The sequence below is a fragment of the Oryx dammah genome, unplaced genomic scaffold (assembly GCF_014754425.2).
Source record: "Oryx dammah isolate SB20612 unplaced genomic scaffold, SCBI_Odam_1.1 HiC_scaffold_26, whole genome shotgun sequence".
Lineage (NCBI taxonomy): Eukaryota > Metazoa > Chordata > Mammalia > Artiodactyla > Bovidae > Oryx > Oryx dammah.
The window spans coordinates 24,255,351-24,275,319 of NW_024070210.1; the positions used below are offsets into that span (position 1 = coordinate 24,255,351).

Sequence of the window (19,969 nt, forward strand, 5' to 3'; positions counted from 1 at the left end):
TCTGCCAACAACGTGAATCAGGTTTGTGCACCCTCACCAGGCAAGCCTCTAGATCAACATGCAACCAGCTAACACTTTTACTCTAATCTTGGGAGATTCTGAGAAGAAAATCCAGTTAAACTGTACCCAAAATCCTGACTGATGCAAACTGTGAATAATAAATATGTTGTTTTAAAAAAAGTCTGTGGTAATTTGTTACACAGCAATATAAAGCTATTCTAAGTAGACAATGTAGTCATTTGGGTTTTTTTCACTTTGACCATCAGTGTCGCATGTATCATTGTGTTCTCAATAAATAAAATACATGGATATAAAAACACTGTTTTAATGACTAGTTTTAATCTCTTAGACTCTGATTCATCTTCAGCCAAACTGAGTTTCTAAAAAGCGAAGCAGACCCCTCGAATTTCTATTCATTCTCATAATCAGTCTCTCTTCTCTCTGTTATTCCTTCTTGCCTCCCTCACTCCCTTCCTCCTTTTCTTCTTCTACTTCTCTTTTTCCTTAATAAAAGCTTCTTTTCAAGAATCATCTCTTTTTAAATCATCTCTGTCAGGGCTCTCGTTAAACTTTCATATGCCTCTATAATAATATTCCTCTATTAAGGTATCATAATGGAATGGGGAATGAGAATATTTGACTGTTTTTCGCTTCCTCATCCCTTTTTTCTGACATCCCTTTTTCTGACATCCCTTTTAACTGACAGACAGCAGTAGTTTCTCTTTTTAAGAAGGAAGCACAGAAAGACAGAAATAATGTCTGTTATTAATGTGCTGTTATTCTACCTGCTGTCTAATCAGCTGTAATTAAAGTAATAAATTCATCTGAGTCATTCACATTTTTGTGTGTGTACTACATAAGCAGGCAATAATACTAAGAAGTAGGGAGCAACTAACATCAATTAATTGAACTAGGCAATCTTTATTATTGGTATTACTGTCAATACCTATCTAATTGAGATGGTATATGTCAGTTCTGTCACTCAGTCATGTTCGACTCTTTGTGACCGCATGGACTGCAGCACACCAGGCTTCCCTATCCATCACCAACTCCCAGAGCTTACTCAAACTCATGTCCATCGTGTCGGTGATGCCATCCAACCATCTCATCCTCTGTCAGCCCCTTCTCTTCCCACCTTCAATCTTTCTCAGCATCAAGGTCTTTCCAATGAGCCAGTTCTTCACATCAGGTGGCCAAAGTACTGGAGTTTTAGCTTCAACATCAGTCCTCCAATGAATATTCAGGCCTGATTTCCTTTAGGATTGACTGGATCTCCTTGCTGTCCAAGGGACTCTCAAAAGTCTTCTACAACACCACAGTTCAAAAGCATCAATTCTTCAGCACTCAGCTTTCTACACAGTCCAACTCTCACATCCATACATGACTACTGGAGAAACCATAGCTTTGACTAGATGGACCTTTGTTGACAAAGTGATGTCTCTGCTTTTTAATATGCTATCTAGGTGGGTCATAGCTTTTTTCCCAAGGAACAAGCATCTTTTAATTTCATGGCAGTCATCATCTGAAGTGATTTTGGAGCCCAAAATATAAACTCTGTCTCTGTTTCCATTGTTTCCCCAACTATTTGCCATGAAGTGATGGTAGCAGATGCCAAGATCTTAGTTTTCTGAATGCTGAGTTTTAAGCCATCTTTTTCACGCTTCTCTTTCACTTTCATCAAGAAGCTCTTTAGTTCTTCACTTTCTGCCATAATGGTGGTGTCATCTGCATATCTGAGGTTATTGATATTTCTCCCGGCAATCTTGATTCCAGCTTGTGCTTCATCCAGCCTAGCATTTCTCATGATGTACTCTGCATATAACTTAAATAAGCAGGGTGACAATATACAGCCTTCACATACTCCTTTCCCGATTTGGAACCAGTCTTTTGTTCCATGTCCAGTTCTAACTGTTGCTTCTTGACCTGCATACAGATTTCTCAGGAGGCAGGGAGCAACTAACATCAATTAATTGAACTAGGCAGTCCTTATTATAGCTATTACTGCCAATACCTATCTAATTGATATGGTATGTGTAGGCAAGCAAACTGTTCTATTTTAAAATAATAATTCTTGATGATGTATAAATTTGTCCTTAAATTAACAGCTGAGAATCAATACAGTAGTCATCTCTTAGCTTGATCACTCTTTTTCTGGGATTATCTTCTCTCTCACAGAGGACCCCACCATTCTGACCATAAGCATCTATCCATGACAGGTCAATCAAAATAGTCTACCCCTCCTGCTGCTGCTGCTGCTAAGTCACATCAGTTGTGTCTGACTCTGTGTGACCCCACAGACAGCAGCCCACCAGGCTCCTTTGTCCCTGGGATTCTCCAGGCAAGAATACTGGAGTGGGTTGCCATTTCCTTCTCCAATGCATGCATGCATGCACACTAAGTCGATTCAGCCGTATCCGACTCTGTGCAACCCCACAGACGACAGCCCATCAGGCTGCTCTGTCCCTGGGATTCTCCAGGCAAGAGTACTGGAGTGGGTTGCCATTTCCTTCTAGCCACAGTGATTGGATGAGGTTTGGACACATGACCAGATTAACAAAATCACAGAATTATTCCATGAGATTTTATGTTTTAGAGTGGAAATGAAGACAGACCATGGAGTTACAGGATGGAATTTCATCAGTTTCATGGAGAAAGCCTGATTGTCATAAGTGAGACTAAAGTAAAGAAAAAACAAAAGAGCTGATGACAGAAGGTGAGAGAAACAAACTCAGTTGCAACAATGCCCTAATTCTATTCCTTGAGGTTCCCACTCTTGCCCTGGTTTCTGAAGCTTTCTTGATTCCATGAGAAATACTCTTTAATCACATATGCCAATAAATCACAAACTAACTTTTTAAGTTAGTTGACTTATGAATATATACTCTGAAAATGAAAGAATCAAGGAATTAAACAATATGTTATTTATTTCATTAAGAAATTCTAACACTGATAGGTCATCTATATGCCTCAAGCAGAAACACAGATATTATCCATCTTCAATCAGATGTTCCTTAATTTCAAGAACAATGTAAAATGAACATATACTAGTGCTTTGACTAAAATAAATTCTATACAAATGAGCCCACAAAATCTGCCACATACATTCTTAGGAATGTATGGGATGACGGAAATGAGAGAAAGTCTTCTAAAAGTAGATAAAATCCAAAGTCTTTGCAGTTCTGACATAGAGTACAAAACCATAATACCGAGTACCAGCCTAGATTAAGCTATATTGTCCAAAAATGCACTTTATAGTACAATAATCATATAATCCACAAAGGAACCTGGTTAAAAAGGATAAAAACTTTCAGTTAGATATATTATTATAGACAAGACAGCTTTGGTGTCTGTCAGATTTAGCAGAACTACTGGCAGCAGAGCAAAATGGATAATCAATAATGCTTAAAATGTCATTGGAAAAATTGTTCCCATATCAAAGGAAATTTACCTTCAGAAAAAAAGGATAACAATATAAAAACTCTTCAGTTTTGATTAGTAATTATTAAAGGTCTCCATGATACTCTAAAATTGAAATTTAAAAAATAGGCCATAAAAAAATTAACTAAAATCATCTACCTGTAGAACGAGAATGTAGAGCTCTATGGAAAATAACTACTTCAAAAACCACTGTTTACTCTCTGCTGACTGGCATTTTTAAGAAATTCAATTCACCATAGCAACCTGTCTTAACACCAGCAGATAAGTGCAGGCTATATTTAGATATGATTGCTTTCCAGACGGCAATCCTGCCTTTCCTTCATATTTAATGTTATGATCCAAGGGACCAAAATATCATTCAATCAGACTGTAGTGTGAAGACAAGTATACTCAAGGGGATGAGGCTGTGTTTAAGAACTATGATGAGAACAGCTTCTAAAGGTGCTATGATTTGTAAAGAAGCATATATATGTAAATAAAATTTTTACATCTAAAAAATTTACAACTAGATGCAATACTATTTTGCCGAATTTTATCTTTGTTCTTAAACATTAAATGCTGCAATCAAACGCTAATGATTTGTACTATCAAAATACATTTCAGCTAGAAGGGTTTTGTTATTATTTAATTAGTATGTGACACTTCCAATTTGGAAACTTCTAATTAAACAAGAAAAAAATTTTTACCCAAAAGCAATCCTTTACAGATTATGTATAACAAGAGCAGTAGTAATACAAGACAAGTAATACAATACACTACTGCTGCTGCTGCTAAGTCGCTTCAGTTGAGTCTGACTCTGTGCGACCCCATAGATGGCAGCCCACCAGGTTCCCTCGTCCCTGGGATTCTCCAGGCAAGAACACTGGAGTGGGTTGCCATTTCCTTCTCCAATGCTACACTACATGAAAGATTAATTGATGAAAATGCTATTGTTACAAAATTACCCTGGATGTATTTGTACTTTATAATCTTTGTAACGATAGTGAAAAGAATTTCTATTTCACTAATAAGCAACACAGTTTACTTTACAAGGTACCAAGTATCATAGTCATAGTAATAATCACAGAGTGCCTTTTATTTTTCTTTACTCTGTAAATTATCTGCATCAAAATTATTTAAAGATGAAAGAAGTGAAGTTCAATTAAAAATACTAAGAACATATCTCTCACACCCATTAAGACAGCTACTATATTAAAAAACGAAAATAAAAACCAACAGAAAAGTGTGTATTGATGAAGAATTGGAGAAACTGGAACACATATGCACTGCTGGAGGGAATATACGTTGTTGCAGTCACTACAGAATACACTATAGCAGTTCTTCAAAACCTTAAAAACAGAATTACCATATGATATAGCAATTCCACTTCTGGGTATATATCCAAAAGAATTGAAATCAGTGGCTCAAGGAGATATTTGCATATTCTATTCAGAGCAGCATTATTCACAACAGTTAAGAGGTAGAAGCAACTCAGTGCTCATCAATATATGAATAAGTAAACAAACTGTGATATATATATATACATAATGGTATATTATTCAACCTTAAAAAGGAAAGAGATTCTGACACATGAAAGAACTCACTTGAGACAACTGTGCTAACTAAAAGACAAAAAGTCACAAAAAGACAAATATTGTATGATGCCGCTTATAAGAGTTCTATGGTATTCCAAAACTATTGAAACAAAAAGAACTGTGGTTGCCAGAGGCTGGGGAGGGAGGAAAATAGGGAGTTAATGTTTTACGTGTTTTTGTTACAGTTCTCCAAGATGAAAAACTCTAGGAGAGCTTGCAATGGTGTGTATATCCTTAACATGACTGAACTTGTACACCTAAAATTGGTTAAGACAGTAAATTTCATGTGATGTTTATTTTACAATTTAAAAAAATACCAAGAATATTGACAAGATGTATTCCTCATCCATAATACAATTTATCCAGAATTTATAATTAAGATCTCTCCTATTTCACTTAAAAATCACAAGAGGTTGTAACTCAGGAAAATCTTCAAAATCTTGACATCACTGGGACAACTGAAAACATATTCTGAGCAACAGAAAGAAAAATAACAAAGGCTGGCACAATTGTCATGTTTTGCAAAATTCTTTCCCTATTTGCTGTATGAAAAAAAACACTAATATCCTACATTATGAATTATATTTCTAATATTCGGAGATGGCCAATTCTTCTATGAACTAAACAGTTCTTCCTCTAACTGATTTACACATCACATATATACAACGGATGTAAATTTTTAAGAGTTTTTGCAAATTAAACAAGATATATCCATCTACAACCAACCACACACACACACACAATTAGCATCAACACAATGAATAGTAAAATTAAGCGTTCAATTTCTATTAGTCTTTTTCATTCTTATATTTTCTCTCGATTATTAAACAGCTTTTAATAATTTCTATAAATGTATCTGAGTTCAAATAATTATCTCTGCTAAATGGTTTATAAGCAAAAAATCCATAAAGCATAAATATGGTAGTATGTTTTATGTTTTATCTTTCATCTTCACCAAACAATGGGAACTTGAAAGCATTTTTGAGAACTGTAACTATAGAGAACACAACTGATATAACTTAAAAGTATGTTATATATAAAGTATCTCTTTTCCATATAGTAGTCAGCTCTCCTGCATAGGTAACAAGAAAAAGTATAAATAAATTTGTATGATTTAAATAGCACATAATCCTCCACTTAAAAAGAATAAAAATTAATTGTATCATGCTAAGAATAATTCCTTTTATGTATGAAAATTATGAATCATATTAGATCTGTTTCTAATGTGGTGATATGTGTGGGTATGCTAAGTTGCTTCAGTCATGTCCAACTCTTTGTGATCCTATGGACTGTATCCCAGATATGTTTCTAATAGGGTGATGACAGTAAGCTAAATTTGACATTTTTCAGTGTGCCATTGAAGACCACGACTAAAACAAGAAGTCTTATAAAACAATTCTGACAAACTATGCATACAACAGAGGAAATCACTTTTAAAATATTTATAATCATAAATAGAAGATATATTATTAAAACAGTTGTTTATTTCAAAATTTAACATGCATATAAATTAATAATTCAAATAAACATTTTTGCACATTATTAGCAAAAAAGTGAAAGGTTCTTCTACTTGGTCTTATATGTAACACCTACAGGACTACACTAGAAACAAATATTCTTTCTACCCAAAGAAGAGAGCTTCTCAGGTATTCCCCTCATCACAATCTTGCTACAAGTCAGATTCTGCTCTCATTATTACAACAGATAAAAAGTTAGTACCAAGACCAGAAAGTCTTGCTTAAGGATTCACAACTTTCTCATTTTTTTTTCCTCCTCCCATACCATCCTTCCTTCATCATGTTCACACAATATAGCTCACTCAGTTCACTCAAGCACAATAATTACTTTTACTACAATGATTTTACAGATATTTTATACCTGCTCACTTATCTGATTAAGACACTCTACAGTACCACTCCGAGTGTCTCATTGACCAAATTAGCCTGGGATCTCCTCAATCTACTTTTTCCTTCTCTCTTTCTAACAGCATTAGTGACTGAAGTACAGTTTTCTTCACACATCAACTCCTTTCTTCATCAGGAGTTCAAGCAGGTAAAGCATAATACAAATCTGACAGGCATATTTACATATGGAGCATTCATTTAATATACATATCTTATTCTATTAATATTTTTTATTTAGAACATGTATTGAAATAACATAAAATTTTAGCAACCCTTACATTTGTCAGGAAAGAAAGTGAAGTCTCTCAGTCATGTCCGACTCTTTGTGACCCCATGGATTGTAGCCTAACAGAATACTCATTAAATGCCAGTGATTTTTTGAGAAAGTTCTTTCAGAAAAGTTATTTTTCACATATTTCCTACTTAATGTTACAACCAAAGCAATTCACATAAAACCATATAGTAGTGCACATGAACTAATGAACAAAGTAATGAATTATGTCGAGAGTTTGGGAGTCTAGGCCAGAAAAAGAGGTAGCTGGCTTAAAAAAAATCCTTACCCAAGAGACACAAAATATTGCTACAGAATAGTAACTCAGAATAAAATATTTCCTATTATAACAACCCAAAAAATAATTCTTTTCCACACCAGGCATTACTTTCTCTAAAGAATTTTACCAAGAAATCTATCTCTAAAAAATGAATTAGTCATTAATAGTACATTTTGACAATTCTTATTAAGAAAAAAGTTCTTTCCCAATCCAAGTGTTAAGGGCAAAGACAAATTCTTGCTCACTGAATTCTTACATTCAACACTAATGCCAAGAGACTAATGCCAACTTAAGGGAATGATGTTAAGCTAAGATATCTGACTACTTTAAAACACAGGCTAAGAATTATTTTGTCCACTCAATGTAATAGTGATCTGAGATAAATTTCTCTTAGAATACTAAGATTAAAATCATATTTTAGTGATAGATTACCTGATGAATACTATTCTACATTCTAAGAAGAAGTACCAAAGTATTTCCAAATACTATAACTCATTACTATAATCCATTATTCAAATGTAATTCTCCACAGCTTTTATATCATTGAAGTCCATATAAGCACATTTTTCCCACAAAGACTGCATTAAAAAGATATATAATTCCATTGAACCAAAAATACACCTTATAAATAATACAATAATGGAATAATTATTTTATTCATTCAAGTGGATGAAATCTTTCAGTGATATTATAAAGTTTCTTTCCATATATTCATGAACATGTTATTCAATATTCATTCACTAGGAATATTTATATCCACATAGAATAATTCTATTCTTCATTAAATACTTAATAGAATTGAATGGACAACTGGTCAATCTTCATTTCAGTAAAAACCATGTAGAAAGAGTACTGACAATTCTTTTAAATGAAGAAAAGAGAGACATTTTAAAAAGAAAAAAATTTAGAAAGTTGGGATTGAAAACTCATTTCTGAACTGATTATAACAATGAGTTCATTATAATAACTTCAATATTCAATCATTTTCACCATTCTGTCTTGTAACTACATTTTTTAAAATGACTTGGACTATCACTAAAGGAATCAATAATCTTCGGGTTCAACATACTCTTGTGTTTTATTCCTCACATTTTAAATGAATTACTAGTAAAACATGTATGAATATAGATTACACATAATGTGGAAGACCAATTTTTTGTTGTAATATATTTTACTGAATGCATTAAATATCATTAAGGAAAGCATCTGTCAGCACTTGATTTTCTTTCCCTGCTGCCTATGGCTTAACTAGTATTGATTATTTTTTTAATAAAAGAGGAACTTTTATTAAAGCATACATGCTACAGAATATAGCATGTATGATTTGGAGTTTAATATGTAAGTGCAAAAAAGCTGATTCATGAAATAGAAACAAAGTGACATTATACTCTGATATGAAATATGTTCTGATAAAGAATGGAATTGACTTATGATTAAGAACGTTAAAAACTGAAACCTGCTGAACTCCTCAAAAATCTTGTGCTACACACAACTTTCAAATGTAAAACATCAGAAATGTATTCAGTATACTCAAGTATATTATTATAATTATTTTACATTTTTAATTATACTTACAAATTATTACTGCAAGTTATTCAAAAATGTTTAAAACTGATGTAAACAAATTCAATTTTGCCTCCCCAAGCAACTAAACTACTAATTATCTGCCTAGTATCTACTGCCACATTGGTAAGATATCATCAAACATTAGTAGATACTCTTTGAAAGTCAATCATTAATCTCATTATCTCTTCTTCTAAAATCTCTTCTATATCTATACAGAAAGTGGTTAACTTCACTTCTGTTGAAACTGTTCTATGTGCTTCATTACATGTAACATAAATTGTTAGAAAAGAAGAAATTACTCAATCTGAAATTAGCGCTCAGTTACAATCCCTCTGAGAAAAGTCACACCAAGTTTTAATTTACAGTTACAATCCCTCTGAGAAAAGTCACACCAAGTTTTAATTTACACTTAATACTGAAAACCAAATACTCACAAAGAAGGATCTTGTACGAGATCTTTGAGATTTATCCCACTGCGATCTTCTGCAAGATTTCTGAAGCAACTATCACTCACTAAACAGGAAAAGGAGAAAGGAAAATTAATTTTTGTTTCCATTTCAGTTAATTTACTACTACCCAAAAGGAATTTTGAAATTAAAATTGGTTATCGGGATAGGTCTTTTCTAAACACCAAGAATGATTAATTTTGGGGCCTGGTAGATTAAGCAGAAAATATTAATATTCAATAAAAAAGCCAATAATCTAAGCACACAGACTTTATATAAATATAATATATAAAAGAGTGAACATATAGTTCTAAATTTTATTCTTACTTTTACAAAATTAATTTACCAGTCTAGTAGCAAGTCACTGCTTTCACAACAACTAGAGAAAAAAATGATAAACTATGCCCCAACATCTTTAAAGGGAAGAGAGAATTTTGGATTTAAAAAAAAAAAAATGGTAAACTAGGAGAAAAGTGAAATCTGTTTTTGGGTAAGCTGAGCCCCTTGATTGTTTCATTTCTGAAAGGACTTGCCATTTAAACGTAAGAATTAGAGAGAGGGACACTACTAAGAAAAAGAGAAAGAAGTATAGTTTTTGATAGCTCATGGGAATCCTATGGGACCCACACATGAAAATTTTCTTCTGGGAGATCTGCTGAAGGCTAGGATTGCATAAGAGGATTTGGGGAAAGGAGAAAGGAACAGGACATAGGGCAAATAATGTTCTCTGTAGTATAGTGGTGGTTAAGAGTTAACATCACTCTGCAACAAACTGTGCCTACTATGTCCCGTGTACAATTTCTATCGATCTCCCCTCAATATATTTGCTATCAATCAAAAGCATCCCACCTTGAGAGGGAAGATGAGAGAAAGGGTGAAGAAGCCACATTGCAGAGTAAAATCTCCAACAATTTCACAGCACATTAGTACAAAGCCACAGCAAAGAGAAATGACTGCAACACAGTATGTCTGGCCCTTAAGACATTTAAAACCAGAGGCAGACTGAATATATCTAAAGCTGTCACTCAAACCACCTAGTTCAAGTTGTAGTTGAGTTGAGAGGGTTGACACTTAATCATTTCTTTCTAATATAACATTGAGAGAAAGTAATATTTACATCAATTTCTATGATTGTATAATAAACAGTATTTGATACAAAATACTGTAAAGGGCACAATATGTGACCAATAGCCAGTTGAAAAAATAATGTATATGTCAACCCACAGATGATACAGAACTCGAAGACAAGGACTTGACGAAAAATCTAAAGAAAACCGTAAGTTAAAAAAATAGAAAAACATTCACAGTAGATGAAAATAGGAACACTTCAACAGAGAATTAAAATCTTATGCAAAAGAATCTAACAGTAATTTTAGAACTGAGAAATACACTATCTGAAATTAAGAAATCTGTGGCTGGATTTTATAGCCAACTCAAGACAGCAAAACAGAGGATTAGTGAACTTGGAAGAGATCAGCAGAAAACATCCAAACTGAAGCAAAAAGAGAAAAAAAAAATAAACATGAGACATGTGGGAATAAAACAGCCAATGAGACTATAGCTGAAAAGAGAATGAGGGAGATGCAGTATTTTCAGAAAAAACAGTTAAGAACATTCCAAAACTGATATAACACATTACTCAATGACCCAGGGAATATAGCCAAGGCTGTACTGGAAAATGTGAAAGAAAATCACACTTAGCAGTCAAACTGTTGAAAATCAAAGATAACAACAAAATCTTAAAAACAGCAAGGACACATCACCTTCTAAGAAAAAACAATAAGACTTACAGCTGAGTATCAAACATAAACTATGGAACAGAGAAGACAATAGAACAATATAGTTAAAATGCTGGGGGGAAAATCTAGAATGTAAGTCTATGCCTTGATTAAACATTCATCCTAAAATTAAAGATGAACTAAAACTCTACTCATATTTTAGGATAAATATTAAGTGATTATTTCCTATATTATACTAACATGTTATATGCTATATATACATGTTAAATGCTATATATATAACATATGGTAACATATGTTAGCAAATATTAAGCAACTATTTCCTATTTTAATTTAACAGTTTCATTATGTATCTCAGCCAATTCAAATCTTCTCAGGAGCAAGAAGAATATAACACTTGCCTTGCTCCTTTCAAAGATTCATTACCTAGTATTTTATTTGGATTTTATATTCCCTTTTCTTACAGCTCAAAGTTATAAGCTCTCTAAATCTAAATCTGCCTCTGATACAAATGATAAATGCATAAAATGATGCATTTAAAGGATGCATCTGAAGTTGAAATCAAGTTTGTATTCTTTTTATTAAATGCAAAAAGATAATCCTCACATTTTTTTCACAATGAGATAAGCAATTTTGATCAATATATAATTTTCTTTCCATATTTGACAGACACTGATATCAACCTGTTCATCTGAGACAAATTCTGTTTTTAATTTTACCACAAATACTCATTATTAAATTATTTCCTAATTAGAGCCAAGTAGAAAAAAATAAAATGTTGCCACACGATAAGAAAAGTTGGTTTCCAGTTGAGCTGAACTTGAAGCAATAATATATTACATCAAAACACTTGTTCTCATAAAGTTTCTTGCCCAATTTGGAAAATATGAGTTACAAACTTCAAGAACCTGAAAGTTTTGAAGGCTTAATTAAAACAGAATAAACCTTCGTTCCTCTAAAGGCTTGTTAGACAGCTATTGAAAAGAGTCTATGTCCGATGCAGGATACGGCATGCTTGGGGCTGCTACACGGGGATGACCCAGAGAGATGTTGTGGGGAGAGGGGTGGGAGGGGGGTTCATGTTTGGGAACACATGTACACCCGTGGTGGATTCATGTCAATGTATGGCAAAACCAATACAGAATTGTAAAGTAAAATAAAAAATAAATAATTTTAAAAATTAAAAAAAAAAAAGAAAAGAGTTTTGCTAAAGGAGGTAAATATTTTCTAAAGTTCATATCACATCCAAATTTTAAGTTAAAAACAGAAGAAAGAATCTAAATATCAATACATTTTCAACAAATATTCCAAACCTTTACCCACCTAATATATGTATTAAGTTTAAGATATATTTCAACAATGCAACAAATTTTGGTTCTGAATTATAAATAAGAACATGGTACATTTTCAGAAACCAGTGAATGTACTTCTTTCATAAATACATTATATGCAAATCAACCAGTTTGGTCATCACATTTTTCTGTTGCTTTTTGCCCCAGTATATGCCAACCAAAAAAATTATGCTTTTTGTACCAATGATTAATAAACACCACAAAATTAAGAGCTGGGTCTTGGGAGCACACATATTTTTTAAGAAAATGTCACTTTCTATAATCACAGTGTGAAAGTGTAGTGGAAAAATGTCAGTATGATGTAATTTTAAAATATGTCAAGAAATATGAACAATTAATTTGTTTTATTTTGAAAATATATCATATAGTTTAATTAATAACTGGTAAGAAAAATTAACTTCATAATTCTTGGTTTCATTTTAATATAAATCTCTAATGTACACTTTTTGTTATTTAGATGAAAGTCACGTAACACAAAATTAATAATTTTGAAGTGGACAGTTCTGGGACATTTAGTTTATTTACAATGTTGTGCATCTCCACCTCTATTTCCAAAACATTTTCATTATCCCAAGAGAAAACCTGGTACACATTAAACAGCAAGTTCCCATTCTTCCTTTCTCTTCCCCCAATCACTGGAAACTACCAATCCATTTTTTGGTCTCTATGAATTTAATTATCATACATATTTCATACAAATGGAAGCATAAAGTATATGGCTTTTTGTGTCTGGATTCATTCACTGAGCATAATGTTTTCAAGGTTCATCCACGTACAGAGAAAAATCATTCCTCTTTACGTTTAATAATACTCCACTGTATGTATATACCACTTTTGTTTATCCATTAATCCTTTGTTGGCCATTTGAGCTACTTCCACCTTTTGGTTATTGTGAATAGGCTAAATGAGCACTCATGTACAAACATTTCTTTGACTGCCTGTTTTCAATTCTTTGCAGTATATCCCCAAAATGGAATTGCAGGATTATATGGACATTTCATGTTTAATTTTTTGCAAAATTGTTTTCCATAGCAGTTGCACTGTTTTACATTCCACCAGCAATGTACAAGCATTCCTTGCACCCACAATCACAGACATTATTGTCTGACTTTTTAAATTAGTGGGTTCAGTTCAGGCGCTCAGTCCTGTCTGACTCTTTGTGACCCCACGAATCACAGCACGCCAGGCCGCCCTGTCCATCAAATCTCCTGGAGTTCACTCAAACTCATTTGCAGTAATTCTTTCTAAGACCCACTCAACTTCAAATTCCAGGATGTCTGTCTCTACATGAGGTATCATACCATCATGATTATCTGTGTCATGAAGATCTTTTTTGCATAGTTCTGTGTATTCTTGCCTCCTCTTCTTAATATCTTCTGCTTCTGTTAGGCCCACACCATTTCTATCCTTTATTGTGTCCATCTTTGCATGAAAAGTTACCTTGGTATCTCATTCTCTTGACGAGATCTCTAGTCTTTCCCATTTTATTGTTTTCCTCTATTTCTTTGCACTGATCATTGAGGAAGGCTTTCTTATCTCTCCTTACTATTCTTTGGAACTCTGCATTCAAATGGATATATCTTTCCTTTTCTCTTTTGCCTTTCGCTTCTCTTCTTTCCTCAGCTATTTTTAAGGCCTCCGCAGACAACCATTTTGCCTTTTTGCATTTTTTTTCTTGCGAATGGTCTTGATTCCTGCCTCCTGTACAATGTCACTCACCTCTGTGGGTAGTTCTTCAGGTACTCTGTCTATTTCCACTGTATAATCATAAGGGATTTGATTTAGGTCATATGTGAATGGTCTAGTGGTCTTCCCTAATTTCTTCAATTTAAGTCTGAATTTGGTAATAAGGAGTTCATGATCTGAGCCACAGTCAGCTCCTGGTCTTGTTTTTGTTGACTGTATAGAGCTTCTCCATCTTTTCCTGCAGAGAATATAATCAATCTGATTTTGGTGTTGACCATCTGGTGATGTCCATGTATAGAGTCTTCTCTTGTGTTGTTGGAAGAGGGTGTTTGCTATGACCAGTGCATTTTCTTGGCAAAACGCTATTAGTCTTTGCCCTGCTTCATTCCACATTCCAAGGTCAAATTTGCCTGTTACTCCAGGTGTTTCTTGACTTCCTACTTTTGCATTACAGTCCCCTACAATGAAAAGGATATCTTTTTGGGGTGTTAGTTCTCAAAGGTCTTGTAGATCTTCATAGAACCGTTCAACTTCAGCTACTTCAGCGTTACTGGTTGGGGAATAGACTTGGATTACTGTGATATTGAATGGTTTGCCTTGGAAACGAACAGAGATCATTCTGTCATTTTTGAGATTGCATCCAAGTACTGTATTTCAGACTCTTCTGTTGACCATGATGGCTACTCCATTTCTTCTGAGGGATTCCTGCCCGCAGTAGTAGATATAATGGTCATCTGAGTTAAATTCACCCATTCCAGTCCATTTTAGTTCACTGATTCCTAGAATGTTGATGTTCACTCTTGCCATCTCCTGTTTGACCACTTTCAATTTGCCTTGATTCATAGACCTGACATTCCAGGTTCCTATACAATACTGCTCTTTACATCATCGGACCTTGCTTCTATCACCAGTCACATCCACAGCTGAGTATTGTTTTTGCTTTGGCTCCATCCCTTCATTCTTTCTGGAGTTATTTCTCCACTGACCTCCAGTAGCATATTGGGCACCTACTGACCTGGGGAGTTCCTCTTTCAGTATCTTATCATTTTGCCTTTTCATACTGTTCATGGGGTTCTCAAGGCAAGAATACTGAAATGGTTTGCCATTCCCATCTCCAGTAGACCACATTCTGTCAGAAATAGATTTAAGGGCCTAGATCTGATAGACAGAGTGCCTGGTGAACTATGGAATGAGGTTCCTGACATTGTATAGGACACAGGGATCAAGACGGTCCCCATGGAAAAGAAATGCAAAAAAGCAAAGTGGCTGCCTGGGGAGGCCTTACAAATAGCTGTGAAAGGAAGAGAAGAGAAAAGCAAAGGAGAAAAGGAAAGATATAAGCATCTGAATGCAGAGTTTCAAAGAACAGCAAGAAAAGATAAGAAACCCTTCTTCAGTGATCAATGCAAAGAAATAGACGAAAAAAACAGAATGGGAAAGACTAGAGATCTCTTAAAGAAAATTAGAGATATCAAGGGAACATTTCATGTAAAGATGGGCTCGATAAAGGACAGAAATGGTCTGGACCTAACAGAAGCAGAAGATATTATGAAGAGGTGGCAAGAATACACGGAAGAACTGTACAAAAAGGATCTTCACGACCCAGATAATCACAATGGTGTGATCACTCATCTAGAGCCAGACATCCTGGTATGTGAAGTCAAGTGGGCCTTAGAAAGCATCACTACGAACAAAGCTAGTAGAGGTGATGGAATTCCAGTTGAGCTATTTCAAATCCTGAAAGATGACGCTGTGAAAGTGCTGCACTCAATATGCCAGCAAATTTGGAAAACTCAGCAGTGGCCACAGGACTGGAAAAGGTCAGGTTTCATTCCAATCCCAAAGAAAGGCAATGCCAAAGAATGCTCAAACTACCGCACAATTGCACTCATCTCACACGCTAGTAAAGTAATGCTCAAAATTCTCCAAGCCAGGCTTCAGCAATACATGAACTGTGAACTTCCAGATGTTTAAGCTCATTTTAGAAAAGGCAGAGGAACCAGAGATCAAATGGCCAACATCCTCTGGATCATGGAAAAAGCAAGAGAGTTCCAAAAAACATCTATTTCTGCTTTATTGACTATGCCAAAGCCTTTGTGGATCACAATAAACTGTGGAAAATTCTGAAAGAGATGGGAATACCAGACCACCTAACCTGCCTCTTGAGAAATCTGTGTGCAAGCCAGGAAGCAACAGTTCGAACTGGACATGGAACAACAGACTGGTTCCAAATAGGAAAAGGAGTGCGTCAAGGCTGTATATTGTCACCCTGCTTCTTTAACTTCTATGCAGAGTACATCATGAGAAACGCTGGACTGGACGAAACACAAGCTGGAATCAAGATTGCTGGGAGAAATATCAATAACCTCAGATATGCAGATAATACCACCCTTATGGCAGAAAGTGAAGAGGAACTAAAAAGCCTCCTGATGAAAGTAAAAGAGGAGATGGAAAAAGTTGGCTTAAAGCTCAACCTTCAGAAAGCAAAGATCATGGCATCCAGTCCCATCACTCCATGGGAAATAGATGGGGAAACAGTTCAAATAGTGCCAGACTTTATTTTTGGGGGCTCCAAAATCACTGCAGCCATGAAATTAAAAGACACTTATTCCTTGGAAGAAAAGTTATGACCAACCTAGATAGCATATTCAAAAGCAGAGACATTAACAACAAAGGTCCGTCTAGTCAAGGTTATGGTTTTTCCAGTAGTCATGTATGGATGTGAGAGTTGGACCGTGAAGAAGGCTGAGTGCTGAAGAATTGATGCTTTTGAACTGTGGTGTTGGAGAAGACTCTTGAGAGTCCCTTGGACTGCAAAGAGATCCAACCAGTCCATTCTGAAGGAGATCAGCCCTGGGATTTCTTTGGAAGGAATGATGCTAAAGCTGAAGCTCCAGTACTCTGGCCGCCTCATGCGAAGAGTTGACTCATTGGAAAAGATTTTGATGCTGGGAGGGATTGGGGGCAGGAGAAGAAGGGGACAACCGAGGATGAGATGGCTGTATGGCATCACTGACTCGATGGACTCAAGTCTGACTGAACTCCAGGAGTTGGTGATGGACAGGGAGGCCTGGCGTGCTGCGATTCATGGGGTCACAAAGAGTCAGACACGACTGAGCCACTGAACTGAACTGAACTGAACTGAATGGTCTAGTGGTTTTCCCTACTTTCTTCAATTTAAGTCTGAATTTGGCAATAAGGAGTTCAGGATCTGAGCCACAGTCAGCTCCTGGTCTTGTTTTGCTGACTATATAGAGCGTCAACATCTTTGGCTGCATAGAATATAATCAATCTGATTTTGGTATTGACCATCTTGTGATGTCCATGTGTAGAGTCTTCTCCTGTGATATCTCAAGAGGGTGTTTGCTATGACCAGTGTGTTCTCTTGGCAAAACTCTATTGACCTTTGCCCTGCTTCATTCTGTACTCCAAGGCCAAATTTGCCTGTTACTCCAAGTATTTCTTGACTTCCTACTTTTGCATTCCAGTCCCCTATAATGAAAAGATCATCTTTTTGGGGTGTTAGCTCTAGAAGGTCTTGTAGGTCTTCAAAGAACTCTTCAACTTTAGCTCTTTCAGCATTACTGGTTGGGGAATAGAGGTGGATTACTGTGATGTTGAATGGTTTGGCTTGGAAATAGAGAGATCATTCTGTCGTTTTGAGACTGCATCCAAGTACTGCATTTTGGACTCTCTTGTTGACTATGACTCCATTTCTTCTAAGGGATTCCTGCCCACAGTAGTAGATATATATCTGAGTTAAATTTACCCATTCCAGTCCATTTTAGTTCACTGATTCCTAAAATGTCGATGTTCACACTTGCCCTCTCCTGTTTGACCATGTCCAATTTGCCTTGATTTCATGGACCTAACATTCCAGGTTCCTATACAATATCATCCCAATATTTGCAACATATGTTTTCTGAGTTCAAGCTAGAGATTGAGTAGCATTTTTTGGATCTGACTCAAGTGGAAGAGAAATTTTTTCGTGTTTCAAAATTTACTTAATAACCGTTCCACTAAAGAGCTCCCACCTTGTCTTCAACTATACATCAGACTTTACTTCCATCACCAGTCACATCCACAACTGGGTGCTGTTTTGGCTCCATCTCTTCATTCTTTCTGGAGTTATTTCTCCACTGATCTCCAGTAGCATATCAGGCACCTACCAATCTCGGAAGTTCATCTTTCAGTGTCCTATCTTTTTGCCTTTTCATATGTTCATGGGGTTCTCAAGGCAAGAATACTGAAGTGGTTTACAATTCCCTTCTCCAGTGGACCACATTTTGTCAGAACTCTCCACCAAGAGCCATCTGTCTTTGGTGACCCTACATGGCATGGCTCATGTTTTCATTCAGTTAGACAAGGCTGTGGTCCATGTGATCAGATTGAAAACCACAATCACAGAAAACTAATCAGTCTGTCTTCCTTCTGATGGAGAAAGATAAGAGGCTTATGGAAGCTTCCATAATAATGCTAATGCTGATATTCAAAAGTTATACTATGACAGTCATTTCATAACTACCAATGTTGCTTTAATCTTAAGTAATTCCAAGTTGTTGTGCATCACTATCAAAAAGTAACATATCCCATTCTGAGAAAAGTTTTAAAAAAGATGCAAAATCTGCTTTCCCAATATTTGCAACATATGTTTTCTGAGTTCAAGCTACAGATTGAGTAGCATTTTTTTGGATCTGACTCAAGTGGAAAAGAAATTTTTTCATGTTTCAAAATTGACTTAATAACCGTTCCACTAAAGAGCTTCCACCTTATCTTCAACTATACATTGATTATTATACAAACTACCACACACTAAACAGAGCTAATCAATGCAATTCCTAGCACATGCATTAGTATAACCTATGTCCATGGCTATGCACAGAACACAAATTACAGAACTGATTTATGCTCTCCTCTGCTTTTCTTATATCTCTGACTAAAGCCCATTCAGTACAGTTTAGTTCAGTCGCTCAGTCATGTCCGACTCTTTGCGACCCCATGAATCGCAGCAAGCCAGGCCTCCCCGTCCATCACCAATTCCCGGAGTTCACTCAAACTCATGTCCATCAAGTCAGTGATGCCATCCAGCCATCTCATCTTCTGTCATCCCCTTCTCCTCATGCCCTCAATCCCTCCCAGCATCAGAGTCTTTTCCAATGAGTCAACTCTTCGCATGAGGTGGCCAAAGTACTGCAGCTTCAGCTTCAGCATCAGTCCTTCCAAAGAACACCCAAGGCTGATCTCCTTTAGAATGCAATAGTTGGATCTCCTTGTAGGCCAAGGGACTCTCAAGAGTCTTCTCCAACACCACAGTTCAAAAGTATCAATTCTTTGGCGCTCAGCCCTCTTCACAGTCCAATTCTCACATCCATACATGACTACTGGAAACACCACAGCCTTGACTAGACGGACCTTTGTTGGCAAAGTAATGTCTCTGCTTTTGAATATGCTATCTAGGTTGGTCATAACTTTCCTTCCAAGGAAACTCAAATTATGAGGAAATCTTCCAAATAACTTCATTCATCCTCATATATGTTCATCTACCAATCCTTGGCAATGAGAGATCACTGAGGACTCAGTGGGGGGCCAGAAATACCACGCTCACCCAGCAGTGCCTTGGAGCCCTATCTATAGACTATCAAAGGAGGTAAAATGGAGAACCTGACTTCTACCCCTGCACTTTGCTCAGTCGCTTCAGTTGTGTCCAACTTCT

At 35.6% G+C, this 19,969-nt stretch overlaps 1 protein-coding gene across 5 annotated transcripts in view; it reads right to left on the reverse strand.

Annotated features, from left to right (window-relative positions):
* The window catches only part of GPHN (gephyrin), a 547,122-nt gene that overhangs the window by 405,556 nt on the left and 121,597 nt on the right, over positions 1-19,969 (reverse strand). For all 5 annotated transcript variants that reach the window (XM_040226253.1, XM_040226252.1, XM_040226254.1 and 2 more), the window contains exon 2: positions 9,468-9,546. In XM_040226253.1, coding sequence (XP_040082187.1) covers positions 9,468-9,546 — 79 coding nt within the window. The remainder of the gene's footprint in view (positions 1-9,467; positions 9,547-19,969) is intronic.